Source organism: Podarcis pityusensis (assembly GCF_964106645.2).
Source record: "Podarcis pityusensis genome assembly, chromosome: 2".
NCBI classification, from domain to species: Eukaryota; Metazoa; Chordata; class Lepidosauria; order Squamata; family Lacertidae; genus Podarcis; species Podarcis pityusensis.
The window spans coordinates 85,255,890-85,273,179 of NC_138029.1; the positions used below are offsets into that span (position 1 = coordinate 85,255,890).

Genomic DNA, 17,290 nt, shown 5'->3' on the forward strand with positions numbered 1-17,290 from the left:
CTTTAGGAAACCTCACTGTGCACTCAAGTGTTCATGACCACCATTCACGTTTTGTCTCTTTAAATGCCACCACCGCCAATACTCATTGAAATACGGTACATGAGCACCATTGCCGACTCTGGATGGTGCTGGCCCATACTGCTCTGTGACTGGGCTCAGGGGCAACCCTGTCATGATGTGGCTAGTCAACGTCTGACAGTGTGGACCTCCTCTTTTACCTGCCCGCCCACCCACCTATACCACTGCAATTTTCCTCACCACCAACCCTTTCTCTAATCTTGAAACTGACAAGGTGGAAGCGAAGTCCTTTCAGTTTCGCAAATGCCATTGATGCGTCCTTCTGCCTCTCTTTTTGGTCCAGTGAAAAACTAAGCTAATAACTTTACCAATTTCACAATGCCCCTTTTTTTAAAAAAAAGTATTATTATGTTAGCATGTTGAAACTGGCAGGGTTTTCTCACAATATTGCACATTTCCCCCAGAGATGTGGAGTGGGAATGTGACATTTCTGAGCTTCTAGTGCCCCAGTTGGAGGGCACTATCTGTTCAAAAATGGCAGTGCTTTCATGGAATGCAATAGGATTACTTCTAAGTTTTGGAAGATGAAAGTGTTTGTGCAAATAAGAAAAATACAGACGTCTTTCCAACCCCCCCCCCCCCAAATTAAGCTTCCGTCCATTGTTTCCCACATAATTAAAGTGTGACAACTAGAAAAGCCAGAACAACGAGTTCATTAGTTTTTAATTGTGTGGCTTTTGGTTGATTTATAACCTATCAATTAAATTTGCATAAATTGTCATGTGCATTAAAAAAAACCACACCAATTATTCTGAAGTAAGAAGCATAATTTGTTTTTAGATGCTGTGCAAATGTCATCATCTTAGAAGAGACAAAATGCGAGAGAAAAGCAAGACCAGTTCCTTTAAGATGGTGCCGTCTAAATTTTTATGAGTACTTGCATTAAATGAGGTATGTTTTAAAAGATCTGTTGCTTTGTTAATTGAAGGTGCCTCTTTAGTAACTAAAAGTTTTTTTAAAAGTAATTTACTAATTAAACACTGCAGTCCTTTAAAAGATAACCATACTTAAGAGGGGAGATAAGGAAGAGGGCACATCTACAGTATGTGTTACACACACGTTTCACAAAGTTCCAGGAAATCTGACCAGATACTGTGAAATTTGGCCCTTGCTTCCTGCCTCTCAGAAGTTGTATGGTCTATTCCTTTACTAAATCAAGATTCTCAGTCCAAGCCTCCATATGCAAGGCATAAGCAGCTTTCCAATGTTGCAACAGCAGTCTTCTGCCCACAATTATGGCCCTCAAAAACCACAAGTGTTTGAAGAAATCATGGTAGGAGATGGCTGGCAGTAAGGCATACAAATGTATCCAGGACAAATTTAATTCTGTGTTCTACTAATTTCCAGAACAAGGTGATGCTCAGGTAGCAGCACAACAGGTATTATTTTGGGTGTTTCTCCTGACCACAGTACAACTATGTTTTTTTTACAATAAAAACCACTTTTAAAATGTTAGACCAGACTGTTGTGTGGAATATGCATAGTGAACCATTCACAACTAGCCATGTTTTCATTATTTTATTCAGTTGTATTATTTCCTAGTAGCAAAGTCCTGGGTTCAAGTCTACAAGACAAGTGAAGGCTGTAATCATAGACACACATATCAGAGTACATTGCCTGCCCTAGACAGCCTTGGATCTGAGCCCTAACTGAGCGAAGCTCTGTTCTGATTCTTTTCTCTGAAATAGAACATGGATATGGAATACATTCCACCCAGGATCTGGGTATATCTAATTCCACAACAGGATTCAAGACTTCTCCTACTGCATTTCCCCAACAGCTATACTTGAAGACTATCAAAGCAACACATCCACATTTAGGGGACCCCCAGACTGGTGTCTTATTGTGGGTGCATTCTGCAAGATGTTCTGGACACACAAATGGTGCATTTGTGGCGGGTTTATTCTGCGTTATTAGTTGTTCTGCAATGCTTCCGCAGTGCTACCACATTATTGTTGTCCGGAGGATCTATAGCTAAACAAAAGTGAGATAAAAATAAATCAGAACATTTGTCACATAAAAAGTAATAGGAATTAAGAAGCATTATAGGACATAACACCAATGGGAAAAGAAGCAGCGTGACAGCCCCAAAACTTTTGCAGCTCCAAGCAGTATTGAAAGCAGGATCTCATATAATAATAATAATATAACTGCCCTGATAGCATCGTGAGCACAAATACAGTGGTACCTCGGGTTACATACGCTTCAGGTTACAGACTCCGCTAACCCAGAAATAGTACCTTGGGTTAAGAACTTTGCTTCAGGATGAGAACAGAAATCGCGCGGCGGCGGCGGCGGCACAGCAGCAGCAGGAGGCCCCATTAGCCAAAGTGGTGCTTCAGGTTAAGAACAGTTTCAGGTTAAGAACAGACCTCCGGAACGAATTAAGTACATAACCAGAGGTACTACTGTAATCATGCATGCCTAATAAAAAGGACATCTGGGCGAGGGGGGGGTCTTCAGTCCAGCGTTGTGTTGTTGGGATAAGTCCCTGTTGCTTGCTTCTCAATTTATTGTAGTGGTAGCCATCTGAAAAAAGCAGAGTTGGTCTGACGAGAGAGGCAGATATGAAGAAAACTCATTTGTGTCAAGATCCCAGCTGATGCCTTCAGATAAATTTGCTCTCAAAGAACCCTACACTCCAGCCACTCCGTACACTCTAGGCCCGAGGCCAGATCCCAAACTCTTGGCAGTCCCATCCATTCTTTTTTTTAATGAACTTCCCTCATTTAATTGGGACAGGCTGCCCTTCCTTTGTTAATTACACTTCTGAGCAGGAGGCTGTTTCAGTTTGGATGACCGGTCAGAGGAAAGCGAGGAGGTTGTTTCCATTACAGAACTCAGAAGTGTGTGTGTACTGTGTATGCAGGCTGGCAATCTATGTGAAGGAAGCTGAAAGTTATTGTAAGTGTGTGAGCCTGTGGAACATTATCCTCCTCCAGAGGAAAAAAAAGATGATGATAGTCCTATGCAAGCAAAAACTAATGAGTTACCAGAATATGTTCTTAAGGGTGGATGGGATGTTGCACTACTGTCCCCCTTTTATGGTACAGCCCTCTTTCCCCAGTGAAATATCTTGATCCACCTTACCCTTTAATAAATAAAAATAATAAAGTATGAGCATGCCATTTAGACACACTTTGACAAAATTGCCTGCCTTAACATGATGCATTCTAACAACATAGGTTGGGTTTCCTAGATGCAGAATTTGAGATAATTAATAGCATAGGGTTCTCGACACCCCAATGGCACTGATGTTTTAATGGTTGGTTTTTACCATAGCTTATTCACTGCAATGCATTCCAATTTGCCAGTCTTGCAAGAACTTCTCTCTGCCCTGTTATTATTGTGCAACCAAGTTTTTCTTCATTCTTGCGCTAGAGGAAAATGGAGAGGAAGGCCAACTTCTTGTTTCCTTCTCTTTGTGAACATTCTCTTCTCTCAGGCCACGATGGAAATGGAGCAGTCTGCAAATCCCCATGTCTTCCTGTTTGTTTTCTTTCTGGCGGTTAGCTCCTGAACAACCTCTTAATTCAACTCTGGAGCCATTTCCCACAGCATTCATTGACTAAGGACATTTTCTTTGTCTCTGGTGTCTCAACCTTTGCCACACTTTAAGCTGGACATGCTAAAGTTCCCCAGATACCCTTGCAAAATGCATGGGAACCAGGATGTGGCAGAACAACTGAGCTCAGTTCTCTTTTGACCATATCATCTTGCTTCTTTAGGACAGGGATGGAGAACCTGTGCCCCCCACCCCGATGTTGTTGGACTCCAACTCCTGTCTTCCCTTAGCATTGGTCATGCTGCAAATTCAACATCACCTGGAGAGCCACAGGTTCCACACCCCTGGTGTGCATTCTATTCTCATACTTATCCAGACAAGAGCAAATGATGGAAGAAAGAACTCTCATCAGTTCAGCTATATCTATGTTCACAACCAATTTCATTTATACTTTGGGTATCCCTGATGCATAGCTGTCAACTTTTCCCTTTTCTTGCGAGGAATCCTATTCGGAATAAGGGAATTTCCCTTAAAAAAAGGGAAACGTTGACAGCTATGCCATCATGGAACAGCTCTGTCTGGTGAAATGCCACTCTTGGAAAAGCGATAAGCACTGCTCCTGCACATCCATAGGATAACATTATTTATGCTGCATGGCGATGCAGTTGGAAAAATTCCACCATCTCTTGCTTTCATATTCAAAGTCACTAAAGTGGATTGGAGTACACATTTCATTCACAATAAATTCTGAACTAGTTGAAAATGAAAATACTTTTGCAAGTCTGGTAGTGGATTCCAGATAATGTTAAGGAGCTTACCATTAATCCACTTTAAATGACCACAAATGCAGCACAATTACTTCTTAACACATCTTAACCTTTTGTGTGCATGGCCAAGAAAGTTAAAAGGATGGTTTCTCACTGTTATTAATAAAGCACCACCAATACACATGGCACATCGCAAGTGGACAGGTTTCTGACTTCAGGGTTGTTTTTATTAAAAAGCCAAAGTGACATGGATATTTCCTCCTTCCTTCCTAAGCCCAACCCACCATTTTGCCTTTGTGAAACATTTCCGGAAAGCTTCTTTCATTCTGTTTCTCTCTCCCCGCCCCCTCTCTCTCCCACACACACCTGGATCACTAAGCAGCCCCAATTTCTGTTTTATCATTACAGATCTTTCAAAATTCTGCTGACTGGTGAAAACACTAAAGGGTGGAATAATACCCTTTTCCAGGTAAAAACAAATATGCATATTCACATATTGGGAGGGGGGATACCTGGATTATGTAGCAAATGCATGAAAGCCATGCAGCTATCATACAAAAAAAAAGAGAGGATTGTTTAGAAAGACTCTGAATGATAGTTCTCTGTGGCAGGAAGTAGCAGTATTAAGGTCGCCTTCTTTACAATGAAGGCTAAGGTTAAGCCTAATGAAGGTTAAGGTCTGGCTACTGAGTGCAAGCCCTTACACCCTCTGCTGGTTGTACCGTGTCAGGCTTGCCTATAGGTAGAGGAAAGGAGGGAGGAGTGCTGTACCCCACCACCATGAGCTGAAATGTTCCTCCTCCTCATGGCTTCCAGGACAAACATCTGTCCTGCTGGGATCATAGGAAGCTGTCAGAGCATCATCCCATCTATCTCAGTATTGTCTATACCAGGCATCCCCAATCTGCGGCCCTCCAGATGTTTCGGCCTACAACTCCCATGATCCCTAGCTAACAGGACCAGTGGTCAGGGATGATGGGAATTGTAGGCCAAAACATCTGGAGGGCCGAAGGTTGGGGGGTGCCTGGCCTATACTGATTGGCAGCAGCTTTCCAGTGTTTCAGGCAGTGTTCTCTCCCAGTACCAGCCCTACCTGGAGATGCCAGGGATTGAATCTGAGACCCTTGGCATGCAAAGCAAATGCTCTGCTCTCATATGGGAGCTAAGTGTTGACACCTTAGAGCAGAGACCTGCATGGGTTGTCACCCTGGATATGTCCCTTGACTTCTGTCCCACCAAACTGAATGGAGCCCACCAGCCATGCATGATTGGCAGGCCATGTGCTTGATAAGCTGCTGCCGCACGTGGCTGGGGGCTTGCGTTCGACTTGCAGGATCAGAAGTTGTGCAGGCCTGCCGGAGTTCTGCATGGCTGGTTTGCATAACTGAGCAGGGGCGATGAGTCACACAACATGACAATTTATATGACCATTTTCAGTGCAAGCAATGGCTCTTTCAAAAACAGATCTCCCCCCTCCCAAATCTGGCTATGATACAAGGTCAAAAGGACCTAATGGAACTGCCTGTTCCCTAGGAAGCTGCAGCTCGAGATACTAGCTCGTCACAATCCTGGTGTACTATTGACTCTAGAAGACTGAACCATTATCTAAGTTTGGGCGGTTCTTTGCATTTTCTGAAGTAGGCTTGAATGTCTACCTTGAGGGCACAAATGAGGTTTTTTTCTGTCTTAAGTGCAAAAAATGGAAATTCTGACAAGGTCTTAGGCGAGCTAAGACAATACACCAATGTGAAGAAGATGCAAGATATGTTACTCCATGTGGCTAGCAACACTAAGTGAATTTTGTGAGTCTTCCTGGAGCCCAGGAAGACTTGGGATCATGTCGGTGCCTAAAACAATTGAAAACTGTTTCAGCAGGTTTTACTCATTTACAAATACAAAACAAAATTTAGTTGTGAGCAAAGGAAGCAATCAGCAATCAGTAAAATATTTTTGAGGTGTTAGGGAACAGGAAGAAGTTTACATTTCTTCTCTGGGCTCAATCTTAGATTCAGCTCTATTTCACAAAAGCAGTTTTTTCTGATGTCAACTCACATCTTCTTTGGAACACACAGAGAGAAGAAAACTTTAACATTCCATTGCTTCTTATAATATTTTTACATTGAGACAGGCATAGTTAATTTTAATCTTGCATATGGTAATCTTTACATGTACCGTAATTGGTACTTTATTATTTCTTAGATTTTTTTTCCTTCTGCCAAGATTTATTTATGTATAGTGTGCTGTTTATTTCTCTTTGATATTAGTATGATTATGTCTTTTATAAACCAAAATACATTCAGAGGTCTTCTGCTGATGCGTTCAAAATAAATATTTCTAAACCCATTGTAGCCTCTCAGGTTCTGCTTGGTCACTCACTCTCTCACCCACTGGGGGAAATTATGAATCTCACTTTCACTCATGGTGAACCTGTTTGTGATAAGCAAAGAGATGCCAGAGGAAAGGATAAGGGGTAAATTAGCAAAAAAAGATTATAACCATGTGCATTACCGTATTTTTCGCTCCATAGGACGCACTTTTTCCCCTCCAAAAATGAAGGGGAAATGTGTGTGCGTCCTATGGAGCGAATGCAGGCTTTTGCTTAAGCCTGGAGAGCGAGAGGCATCGGTGCGCACTGACCCCTCTCGCTCTCCAGGCTTCAGGAAGCTATCCGCAAGCCTTGCAAGCCCGGTGGGAGTTCCCGCGGGCTCACAAGGCTTGCAGGCAGCAGCCTGCAGCCCCGGCGAGTGTCCGCAAGCCTTGCGCGCCCGGCAGGAGGTCCCACCGAGCGCACGAGGCTTGGGGCAGCAGCCTGTCGCCCGAAGCACGGGGAGCCCTCCGGAGGGCTCCCCGTGCTTCGGGCGAGTGTCTGCAAGCCTTGCGCGCCCGGCAGGAGGTCCCGCCGAGCGCGCGAGGCTTGGGGCGGCAGCTTGTCGCCCGAAGCACGGGGAGCCCTCCGGAGGGCTCCCCGTGCTTCGGGCGAGTGTCTGCAAGCCTTGCGCGCCCGGCAGGAGGTCCCGCCGAGCGCGCAAGGCTTGGGGCTGCAGCTTGTCGCCCGAAGCACGGGGAGCCCTCCGGAGGGCTCCCCGTGCTTCGGGCGAGTGTCTGCAAGCCTTGCGCGCCCGGCAGGAGGTCCCGCCCAGCGCGCAAGGCTTGGGGCTGCAGCTTGTCGCCCGAAGCACGGGGAGCCCTCCGGAGGGCTCCCCGTGCTTCGGGCGAGTGTCTGCAAGCCTTGCGCGCCCGGCAGGAGGTCCCGCCCAGCGCGCAAGGCTTGGGGCTGCAGCTTGTCGCCCGAAGCACGGGGAGCCCTCCGGAGGGCTCCCCGTGCTTCGGGCGAGTGTCTGCAAGCCTTGCGCGCCCGGCAGGAGGTCCCGCCCAGCGCGCAAGGCTTGGGGCTGCAGCTTGTCGCCCGAAGCACGGGGAGCCCTCCGGAGGGCTCCCCGTGCTTCGGGCGAGTGTCTGCAAGCCTTGCGCGCCCGGCAGGAGGTCCCACCGAGCGCGCAAGGCTTGGGACGGCAGTCTGTCGCCCGAAGCACGGGGAGCCCTCCGGAGGGCTCCCCGTGCTTCGGGCGAGTGTCTGCAAGCCTCGCGCGCCCGGTGGGAGGTCCCGCCGAGCGCGCGAGGCTTGGGGCGGTAGCCTGCAGCCCGAAGCACGCGAGGCTTGGGGCGGCAGCCGCGGGGGGGGGGAATAATTTTTTTTATTCATTTCCCCCCCCCCAAAAAAACGAGGTGCGTCCTATGGGCCGGTGCGTCCTATAGAACGAAAAATACGGTAACTTGCAATTGCCAGCCAAGGAGCAATGGACACATTCTTTGCTGGAACTAAGATACTGTATTTTTCCATGTATAAGACTAAGTTTTTCCCCTAAAAAACAATGTCAAAGATTAGGGGGCATCTTATACACCAATAGTGCCAAGGGTGGGTTGGCGATTCGTGAGTCCCCCCAAATATACATGTGTGAGTGGGGGTGGGTGGGTGCTTTTGTATCAGGTTAGCCATATTGATTTGTATGCTGTTGGTGGATTCTTGTCGTTGTCTTGTTGGGCTGTGTATGTGATAAAGATGCTTAGAAAATTCTGAGACATTTTCCTGGCATGCCAAAAAGTGCTTAGATTAAAAATCCAAGTGAAAATTAAAGAGTACATTTTGTGATTTTTACTTCTGTGCAGTTGTTTTCCTTTACCCTGACCCACCCCAGTCTGTACCTTAAACTGTTATTGAAGGGATGATGAATGGAGATGAAATAAACAGTTTGGGGTGCCCTGCCTCTATAGAATCAACAAACCTTAAATATTTGTGTTGTGTCCCAGTAAGGCTTAAAAGAGCTCTTGCTGTTCTAAGCTTGACCTGTGAAAATCAAAAGTGGGAGTGGGAGTGATGTTGGCCCAAAGTAGGGTTGCTTCATGCTTAAAGGGGGTGGGGTTGGGGCTAGAACTGCACATCTAGGTAAGTGCATTTACATTATAGGTAAAATGAGGGTCTTCATACACGAAAGTGAGCATGTGCATGGAACCAAGAGATAGTTATTTCAGATGAATGAATAACATGAAAGTGATTTTGCATACATGACCAGAAATAAGGTCATTCTATTCATTGAATTTGCTTAGGTAAAAACCACTAGAATGTGATAAAGATCTTTCTGTTGTTTTAGAAAAAGGAGAGAATCCCTTAAAAAGACTCTGAAGGGGTTGGGCGATTCTCTCCACTGTCCAACTCAAAAGAATTCATTACATTTTCTACACAGTTTATTAAGGGAACCCATCAAAGCAATGCAAACATCAAGTTACAGAGAACACTTGTTGCTCATTTATGATTTGAAAGAGATCACGCCTCTTCAGTCGTTTTACAACACTGGATCCCAGAATCTAGAAGCCTGTGAATTAAGCACAACACTCTCAAATCCACAGTTGAGCAATACTTTCCTTTGGTTCCGCAGCACCAGCATTCAAATTCTCCAGAACTCTTCACTGGGCTGATGAGAGTTCTAGTCATAAATGCCCTGAGAGCACCAGGTTGATGTTAAAAGTAGCAGATGGAAACCAGCAAAGGAAGGAGAAAAACTAGGTTGGATGCTGAAGCCACTATCTGCATCAGAACCCATTCAATGATCTCTATCCCGTGTGAAAGGTTCAGGGGTGAAAGCCGAAAGGAAATCCCCTTGTTGCCGGTCATCCAATTTGATTTGCATGTTGGCTACTAATAAGGTACTAATGCACTGTTGTGATGATTTGCTCCTTTGGCACATAGGGAAAAATAACTTTTATGACAAGAATCATGATTTCCAGAAGCACATACCTTGCTTGTTACAGAAAACCTGGTCCAAAGGTCTCGTGTTGTGGCTGGGAACAAGGGGTTTATCCTACACCTGAGTTTCCCCACTGCAAAGTTAAACCTGACTTGTACACAGAAAGGCAGAGTGGTCTGATATGCAAAGAGCTAGGTGTGCATCTCAAGGACCCGAGTGTTAGTCTTGCCTTTGCTGGGACCTGCATGCATGGTCTTCCAAAGCAGCTCACTACCGTTATTCCCCTCCTTTGTGAAACTGAAATAATTATAGCCTATTCCCCTGGATTGTTGATATCTGTACTTGTTGTTGTTGTTTAGTCCTTTAGTCGTCTCCGACTCTTCGTGACCCCATGGACCAGAGCACACCAGGCACTTCTGTCTTCCACTGCCTCCCGCAGTTTGGTCAAACTCATGCTGGTAGCTTCGAGAACACTATCTAACCATCTCATCCTCTGTCGTCCCCTTCTCCTTGTGCCCTCCATCTTTCCCAACATCAGGGTCTTTTCCAGGGAGTCTTCTCTTCTCATGAGGTGGCCAAAGTATTGGAGCCTCAGCTTCAGGATCTGTCCTTCCAGTGAGCACTCAGGGCAAATTTCCTTAAGAATGGATACGTTTGATCTTCTTGCAGTCCATGGGACTCTCAAGAGTCTCCTCCAGCACCATAATTCAAAAGCATCAATTCTTCAGCGATCAGCCTTCTTTATGGTCCAGCTCTCACTTCCATACATCACTACTGGGAAAACCATAGCTTTAACTATACGGACCTTTGTTGGCAAGGCGATGTCTCTGCTTTTTAAGATGCTGTGTAGGTTTGTCATTGCTTTTCTCCCAAGAAGCAGGCGTCTTTTAATTTCGTAATAGAACTTTGGGAAGTATTGTGTGTGTGGCAGTACATCTTACAAGTTGCTGTCCCTTCCCGATTCGATTTGCTCTTGGAGCAAGAGGAAAAACTTAAGAGGCGATGAAAATAAATCAATAAATCAAATCCTTACCAAAGAAGAGAAGGCAGCCCCACATCAAGGGGGAAGCTCTTGGGTGTGGCCTCGCCAGCTCCACTCCCAGCCGCCTGACACGCGAGAAGAGAAGCCGCCTCTTCCACCTGAGAGGGTCGGAGGAGGGGCTGACGGGAGGTGCGGCCCGCCGGCTCTTCGCCCGCTCCCCATTTTCCGACAGCCAGCCGGGGAGTGCTTGAACTTAAGGGACTCCGGGGGAGCAAAAAGGCCGGAGCGGCGGCGGCGGCAGCAGCCAGAAGGAGGGGCGGACCCTCCGCACACACAGCCCCTTCGCGCCCCCCGCCCCCCTTGGCAACAGCGCCGCTGGGACTCCGTCCAGATTTCCTCTCGGCTGCCTGTGGAGAGCCGCTTGGTTTCCTTGTCTCTCCGATGTGCATCGCGGAAAGCGCTCAGGCGGGCTCCCGCTGAGGAGAAGGAGGAACTGCAGCGTTGCAAGGGGAGTTGGCAGATTATGCTCACAAGCGGCGGCGGCGGCGGCACCACCACCACCAGCAGGTAACTCCCGCCTTTCGAGGGGGAGCGAATTCCCCAGCAAGCGGTGCAGGAAGAGCAGCCGCTGCTGCTGCTTTTTCTTCCTTCCTTTCTGTGGCTCTGCAAGCCAGGTGGTGGCCGGTGCAGCTTTGGCTCCGGAGCGAAGTGATGCCGCGGCGTCCGGGCGCTCTCCCTGCCTCGTGCCGGCGGGGTGTCCTGCTGCCCCTCTCCGCCGGGGTTTGGTTCGGGGGTGCGCGCGCGCGTTGCCTGGGCTTCGTCCCCGCGCTCCTCCTCCCACGTGTTGCGCCAGCCGGGCCGCCTCCTCCTCCGTCTTCCCGCGCTGAGGATCCCGCGGCCCTCCAGATGGTGGCTGGACTGCAAACTCCCATCACTTGCCTGACCATTGGCGGTGCCGATGGGAGCTGAGGTGACGTCTGTCAACATCTGGAGGGCCGCAGGTTCCCTGCTCAGCGCGTTTACTCGGCAGTAAGTCCCGCGGAGTTCGGTAAGAGTGTTTACAATTGCAGCCTAATTGCACTTACTGGAAAGCGCGTCCCCTTGAACGGAAAGGTTCAGTTTTGCTAGTGAGTGACGTCCAGGGTCTATAATGGGAGGTGCTGGGTCTGAAGAGACTGGCATCTTTGCAACTTCTCTGCAGTCCTACATGCATGGAGCTGGTTTGGTGGTAGTTACTAAGTAGGAAGGAAAAGGCACTCTGCATGTGTTCAGAGGCACTTCACCCTCTGCATTCTCGCTGAAATGCTTCCCAGGATAAGTGGTGGCAACTCAGAAGAAGCCCTCTCTTCATCCATTTTCTTTCACAGTCTGCTTCTACTTCTCGTCTGGTTTTGTCCTCACCTGTACACCAGCTGTTAATAGTTTTTTTTAAAATAATAATAATTGTTCTTCTTCTTGTGGATGTTCTCATGCAGCCAAAGGAATGTCAGCCCTCAGGCCACTCCAGGCAGGGAGTCCCTTCTGAATTCTATAATACGTTGCATTGTCAACCAGCTGTTAAGCCCCCTGGGCCTGTCCTTTTGACAGCTCGCCCCCATGGAGCAGGGAGGGCAGAGTAAATGGATGATTGCAGGGGGTTGTCCTAGATGACCCTTGGGGGTCCCTTCCAATTCTATAATTCTATGATGGTAAGTTCCCCCCCCTCCCGTGGCCCATAATTTGTACAACACCTTTTAAGGCTTGAGGCACACTGTCACCATTTTATTCTCCTTTTACAGATTGGAAACTGAGGCTGAGGCCTTACCCAGATGGCCAATCAAAACACATGCTACCCACATTTCAGCCTTTGTGGGATTCTCCTGCTACAAGCCTCACATTAAAGGCAATGAAGTGATAGCCAGTCCATGAATAAGATGTAGAGGTGTGGGAGCCATATTTTAACATCTGTGCAGATGTACCATCTGGCTGTGGAAACAGAGGGAACAGCCTTCAAAGAACTAAGGAAATCATCATTTTTAAAGCAAAAAGTACATGAAATGAAAGAGGAACATAGGAGGCTGACTTCTGCTAGGCCAGATTATTTGTTGTCCGGTACTGTCTACAGGCACAGGGTCTCATGCAGACAAGGGCGTTCAGAGGGGGGGTGGGGGGGCAGTCCACCCCAGTTACCATTCCGGGGGGAGGGGAGTTTGACAAAATGCCGACCCCCAATTGGCGGCACCCCCGGGACGCGTGCCATGCCCCCTGGGACTCCGGGTACTGGAGCAGGTTGCTTCGCCTCTGCATGCAGAGGTCTTTCCCCATCATGTAATACTAGCTGGAGATGCCAGGGGTTGAGCCTGGGACCTTCTGCATGCCAACCACATGCTCCACCCGTGAGCTGTGGCTCCACCCTCCATCCCATACACCAATGCTGCAGGGTAGAGGGAAGCTTTGTTCACTATAATTAGAATGAATGCAATAACTTTTTTAGGTGGTGGTGTGGAAATTACATTTTTCCCTGTGGTGTGACAAAAAAAACAACACCAGAATCCAAGCTGCAGAAATGCAATAACTCTGCAACACATAAGGAACAATAATGCTAAAACAATCATGCATTTACTGTGGAAAGGACCCTGAAAGTTAGCAACTTTCCAAGACTTATCTTGTGGTTTGTGGCTGAGCTGGAGCTTCAATCCGACATCATATGGTAATGCTGTCCACTGAATGCACTTGCTCTTGCCAAGTCAAAAGTGGTTTCCTGAGGCTATGAATATTAGGCCAAGGTGACCCACCTGTTCATGCATATTGCTTTCAGGACTCTAGTGGAAGACTGGAGTAAGTAGCAATTAGTTAGGCAAAGAAAGTGGAAGGACTCCAGAGTGACGCTCTGATGATTTGAAATAACTTTCTGGCATGGTTTTGCTCAATGTCGAAAGGGGAATCCCCATATTCTATCTAGAGGGTGGGTCCCATTCCTGAGTCTCTGCTCACTTCGGTTACTTATCTTGCATCTTTCAAGGTCCAGAAAGCCTCGCACAAAACCCAGAGCTACTCCAGTGAAGTATGCCTTGGCACCTGTTTTAACAGTAAAGTGTCAGATGAAATATGTGCCCAGGGGGAGCTTGGAGGCAAAAGGAAAGGAAAATCCAAGGCACTAGAAAACCCGGGAACTTAGGAGTAGAAGCACAAAACAGTGAGCAAAAAGCAGCTGGAGGAGAGAGGTGCTGTGAAGGGCTGGGCAGCTGTGCCTAGGGTGGCAGGTTTTACTGTCTGTACTGTACACACCTTTTGCCCCAAGGCTGAGATCTTTTCTCAGCTCCTGCAAAGCTATTCAAAGACACTCATTTGTGAGCTTTGTTTGCCTTTCACAAGGGCTGCAGGGGATTAGTCTGAAGATGTGTAGTGAACACGGACTCCTCTGGATGAGCAGGACATGAAAGGGGTGGGAGACATAGAAAAGCACAGTTTTTACACTTATGTCTGTGTCTGTTCTGTCACACCTACACAGATGTATGTGCTCAGTCTGTTCTGTGTGCACACGAAGCATCTTAGATAGTAATATACGCCGTTTGCATGCAGTGAATCTCCTGACACTGCAGGCACTGTGATCTCCGGCACAGTTAGAATTGCATGTGGATAGTGATGTGTGTGCAACTTGCTGTGAGGCTGGCCCCAAAATTACTCAGGAGAACAACATAGTCCTGGCACTCTACTTGAGTCATGCATATGTCATTGTGTACAATGGTGCTTCCTCTTTGATGAGTATGCCTGGTATTAAAATGGAAAGAATCCCCAAATGTGTAAATGTGTGATACTTGGGAGCTTAATCCCTTGGCACGAGAGCGAGCAAGCAGTTCCATGAACGGATCACCGGGCGTTATTTCCTTTCCTTTTTTCCAAAAAGTGGCTTGGGATGCATGTAGCTTGGAGTAGGACTATGGGGCAGAGGGAGTTTTAACTCTTTGCCCCTGCACCAACCATGCAGTGCAAATGTATCGCTTTCCTAAAGCTGCTGTTAGCATCAGAGGGGGAAAACATACAGACACACAAACTGTACCTGTATCTCTTTCTCTCTCCCTCTCCTCCTCCTCCTGCCACAGCTCCAATCCAAATTTGGGCATGGCTGTTTTTTAGAAGAGGAAAATTGCATTGGGACTTCTGTGACTGACAGTGTAATCCTATGCAGAAGTAAGTTCTATTCAGTTCAGGGAGATTTACTTTCAGGAATATGTGTACAGGATTGCAGCCTGAATCTCCCATGTTGGCACTAGTTTAGCCTTCTGGTGCTTCTGTAGGATGAGAGCAGTAAAGCCAGGGCTTAAAAATTTTTTAGACCATCTAAATTCTGAGCAACCAAATTCTGTGCTAAGAAAAGCTGAATTCTGTGACTAGTATGAATTATGAACATTTTCATAATCTATCCTATTCTCCTTAATTTGTTCTGTTGTTTTTTTCCCCCTCTTGCGAAAAAAAAAAAATGGTTTGATGGAAGCCCTGACCTCTGAGCACTGCAACTTTTGTCCAGTCACCTTCTGATATTTCAGTAAGCGTTTCCCACGTTCCCTTGAGCATCTTTACAGTCAAAAGGGCTGGGAACTTGCAGTTTTAAAAAGGAAAGCTAAGATTGTCGGCACATTCAGCCAAAGTTACATTTTTCTGCACTCTTGTAAAACCGCATAGTAGGCACAGCACTGAGTAAAGCTCTCAGCAGCAGGCGTGGTTCTGGCTTGGCACGTAGGAGACTTAGGGTAGTTCAAAGGGGGGAAAGTATTCGACTCTGCTGCTTACCTTTCTTTTTTGACAGGGAAGCCCTATCAAAGTGTGCTCCAAACCAGCTGAACAGCTATGATGCATTGAGCCTGTTGCAAAAAAAGAGAGGATTGATATCTTTTGTGCAACATTCTTTGAATGATCCAATCCAGTATAATAGGTGTGTGTTTGCAGATCTTGGGCCTGAAGGCTGATGATGACTGTGGCCTCATCTGCACAGTACAGTTAAAGCAGCATTATGCCACTTTAAACAGCTCCCCCCCCCCCCCGAATCCTGGGAAGAGTGGTTCATTAACAGTGCTGAGAGTTCTTAAGAGATTCCCTGTTCCCCTCATAGGACTACAATTGCCGGAGTGGTTTTGCAGTTAGTCCCTTTTCCCATGGAACCCTGCGGCAATTGCGGCAGGAATGGGGAGTCTCCTAATGACTCTCAGCACCCTTAATGAACTACACTTCCCAGGATTCTTTGGGGGAAGCCATGACTGTTGAAAGTGGTATGATGCTACTTCAATTTATAGTGCAGACAGGGTTTATGGGGCATAATCCACAACACTGAAGAATGTCAATAGGCATCTTAATTCATTGGTCTTATGCCTGTTATAGCTCAGCTGCAGAGCTTGGGTTGCCATAGGCATCCCACTTACAATTAATAATATTAACTATGCAAAAACAAAGTACAAGGAGGTCTCTTGTCTGACTCTTCCAGGAGTACTTGATTGCTGCAAAGTAGCACATGGCTGGCCAGGAAATTGATGGTCTTGGAATTGAGACAGGCTTCCGGGAGGTAGGGTGGTAGGGAGCCAGTGTGGTGTAGTGGTTAAGAGCGGTAGTCTCGTAATCTGGGGAACCGGGTTCGCGTCTCTGCTCCTCCACATGCAGCTGCTGGGTGACCATGGGCCAGTCACACTTCTCTGAAGTCTCTCAGCCCCACTCACCTCACAGAGTGTTTGTTGTTGGGGAGGAAGGGAAAGGAGAATGTTAGCCGCTTTGAGACTCCTTCGGGTAGCGATAAAGCGGGATATCAAATCCAAAATCTTCTAGGGATTTCCAAGCTGCAATTGTACTGCAGGAGCTGAATGCAGCGCTATGACAATTCTCTGTGCAACTGACACCTCCAGAGTGCCAGCCCTTTCCTATTTATACAGTGGTACCTCGGGTTAAGAACTTAATTCATTCTGGTGGTCTGTTCTTAACCTGAAACTGCTCTTAACCTGAGTTACCACTTTAGCTAATGGGGCCTCTTGCTGCTGTCGCGCCGCCGCCGCCCGATTTCTGTTCTCATCCTGAAGCAAAGTTCTTAACCTGAGGTACTATTTCTGGGTTAGTTGAGTCTGTAACCTGAAGCGTCTGTAACCCGAGGTACCACTTTATGTCTTACCAGGATTTTCATTCTGTTCTTTGGTCATCTCCTGTTGAGGTACTACATACTTCCTCTAGGTCAGCCTTTCTCAACCTGAGGGTCCCCAGATGTTGAACTACAACTCCCATCACCCCCAGCTAGCAAGGCCAGAGCTCAGGGATGATGGGAGTTGTAGTCCAACAGCATCTGGGGAACTACAGGTTGAGAACTGCTGCTCTAGGTGTTGCTGTACTATAGCTCCCATCATCCCTGAGCACTGGTCATGTCTTTATCATGCTTGCAGTCGCCAATACCAGTGTGGATGACTAGAACTAGGACTGTCAAGTGAGGTGTTGCCGTGATTTTGAAGCAACTTGCAACTGCTCATGTTACGTTCTTGCCTCCTGAGCCATCATCTTCTCTCTTGTTCTCTTTTACAGACTCCCACAATGAGAGGGGAGATGCTGTTCCTCACTGCGCTCCATGCCACGCTCTTTGCTTCAGCGCAAGTTATGGCTCAGAAAAGGGAGAGAGGTAGGTGGATTGTGACATGTGTAACACTATGGAATGGTTCCATAGCTCAGAGTACGTGCTCAGCATCTGAAAGAGCAGGGCCTGGGCCGG

At 47.2% G+C, this 17,290-nt stretch overlaps 1 protein-coding gene and 1 long non-coding RNA gene across 7 annotated transcripts in view; one reads left to right on the forward strand and one right to left on the reverse strand.

The window, feature by feature from the left end:
* Positions 1-918: 918 nt before the first annotated feature.
* On the reverse strand, positions 919-17,200 carry LOC308472202. Of its 2 annotated transcripts, XR_013983343.1 has the most exons (3): positions 17,115-17,200; positions 10,627-11,153; positions 919-2,052 (listed from the first exon to the last, which is right to left on the reverse strand). It is a non-coding gene; the product is annotated as an uncharacterized lncRNA (long non-coding RNA). The 2 variants fall into 2 exon arrangements; XR_013983344.1 differs by lacking the exon at positions 919-2,052 and having other exon boundaries at positions 9,076-11,153.
* The window catches only part of COL7A1 (collagen type VII alpha 1 chain), a 122,247-nt gene continuing 115,981 nt past the window's right edge, over positions 11,025-17,290 (forward strand). For 4 of the 5 annotated variants that reach the window (XM_080996632.1, XM_080996636.1, XM_080996634.1 and 1 more), the window contains exons 1-2: positions 11,025-11,142; positions 17,107-17,200. In XM_080996632.1, coding sequence (XP_080852758.1) covers positions 17,116-17,200 — 85 coding nt within the window. In that variant the 5' untranslated portion in view covers positions 11,025-11,142; positions 17,107-17,115. Of the gene's footprint in view, positions 11,143-11,491; positions 11,624-17,106; positions 17,201-17,290 lie in introns of those variants that run through there. The other variant, XM_080996633.1, reaches the window with a different exon arrangement.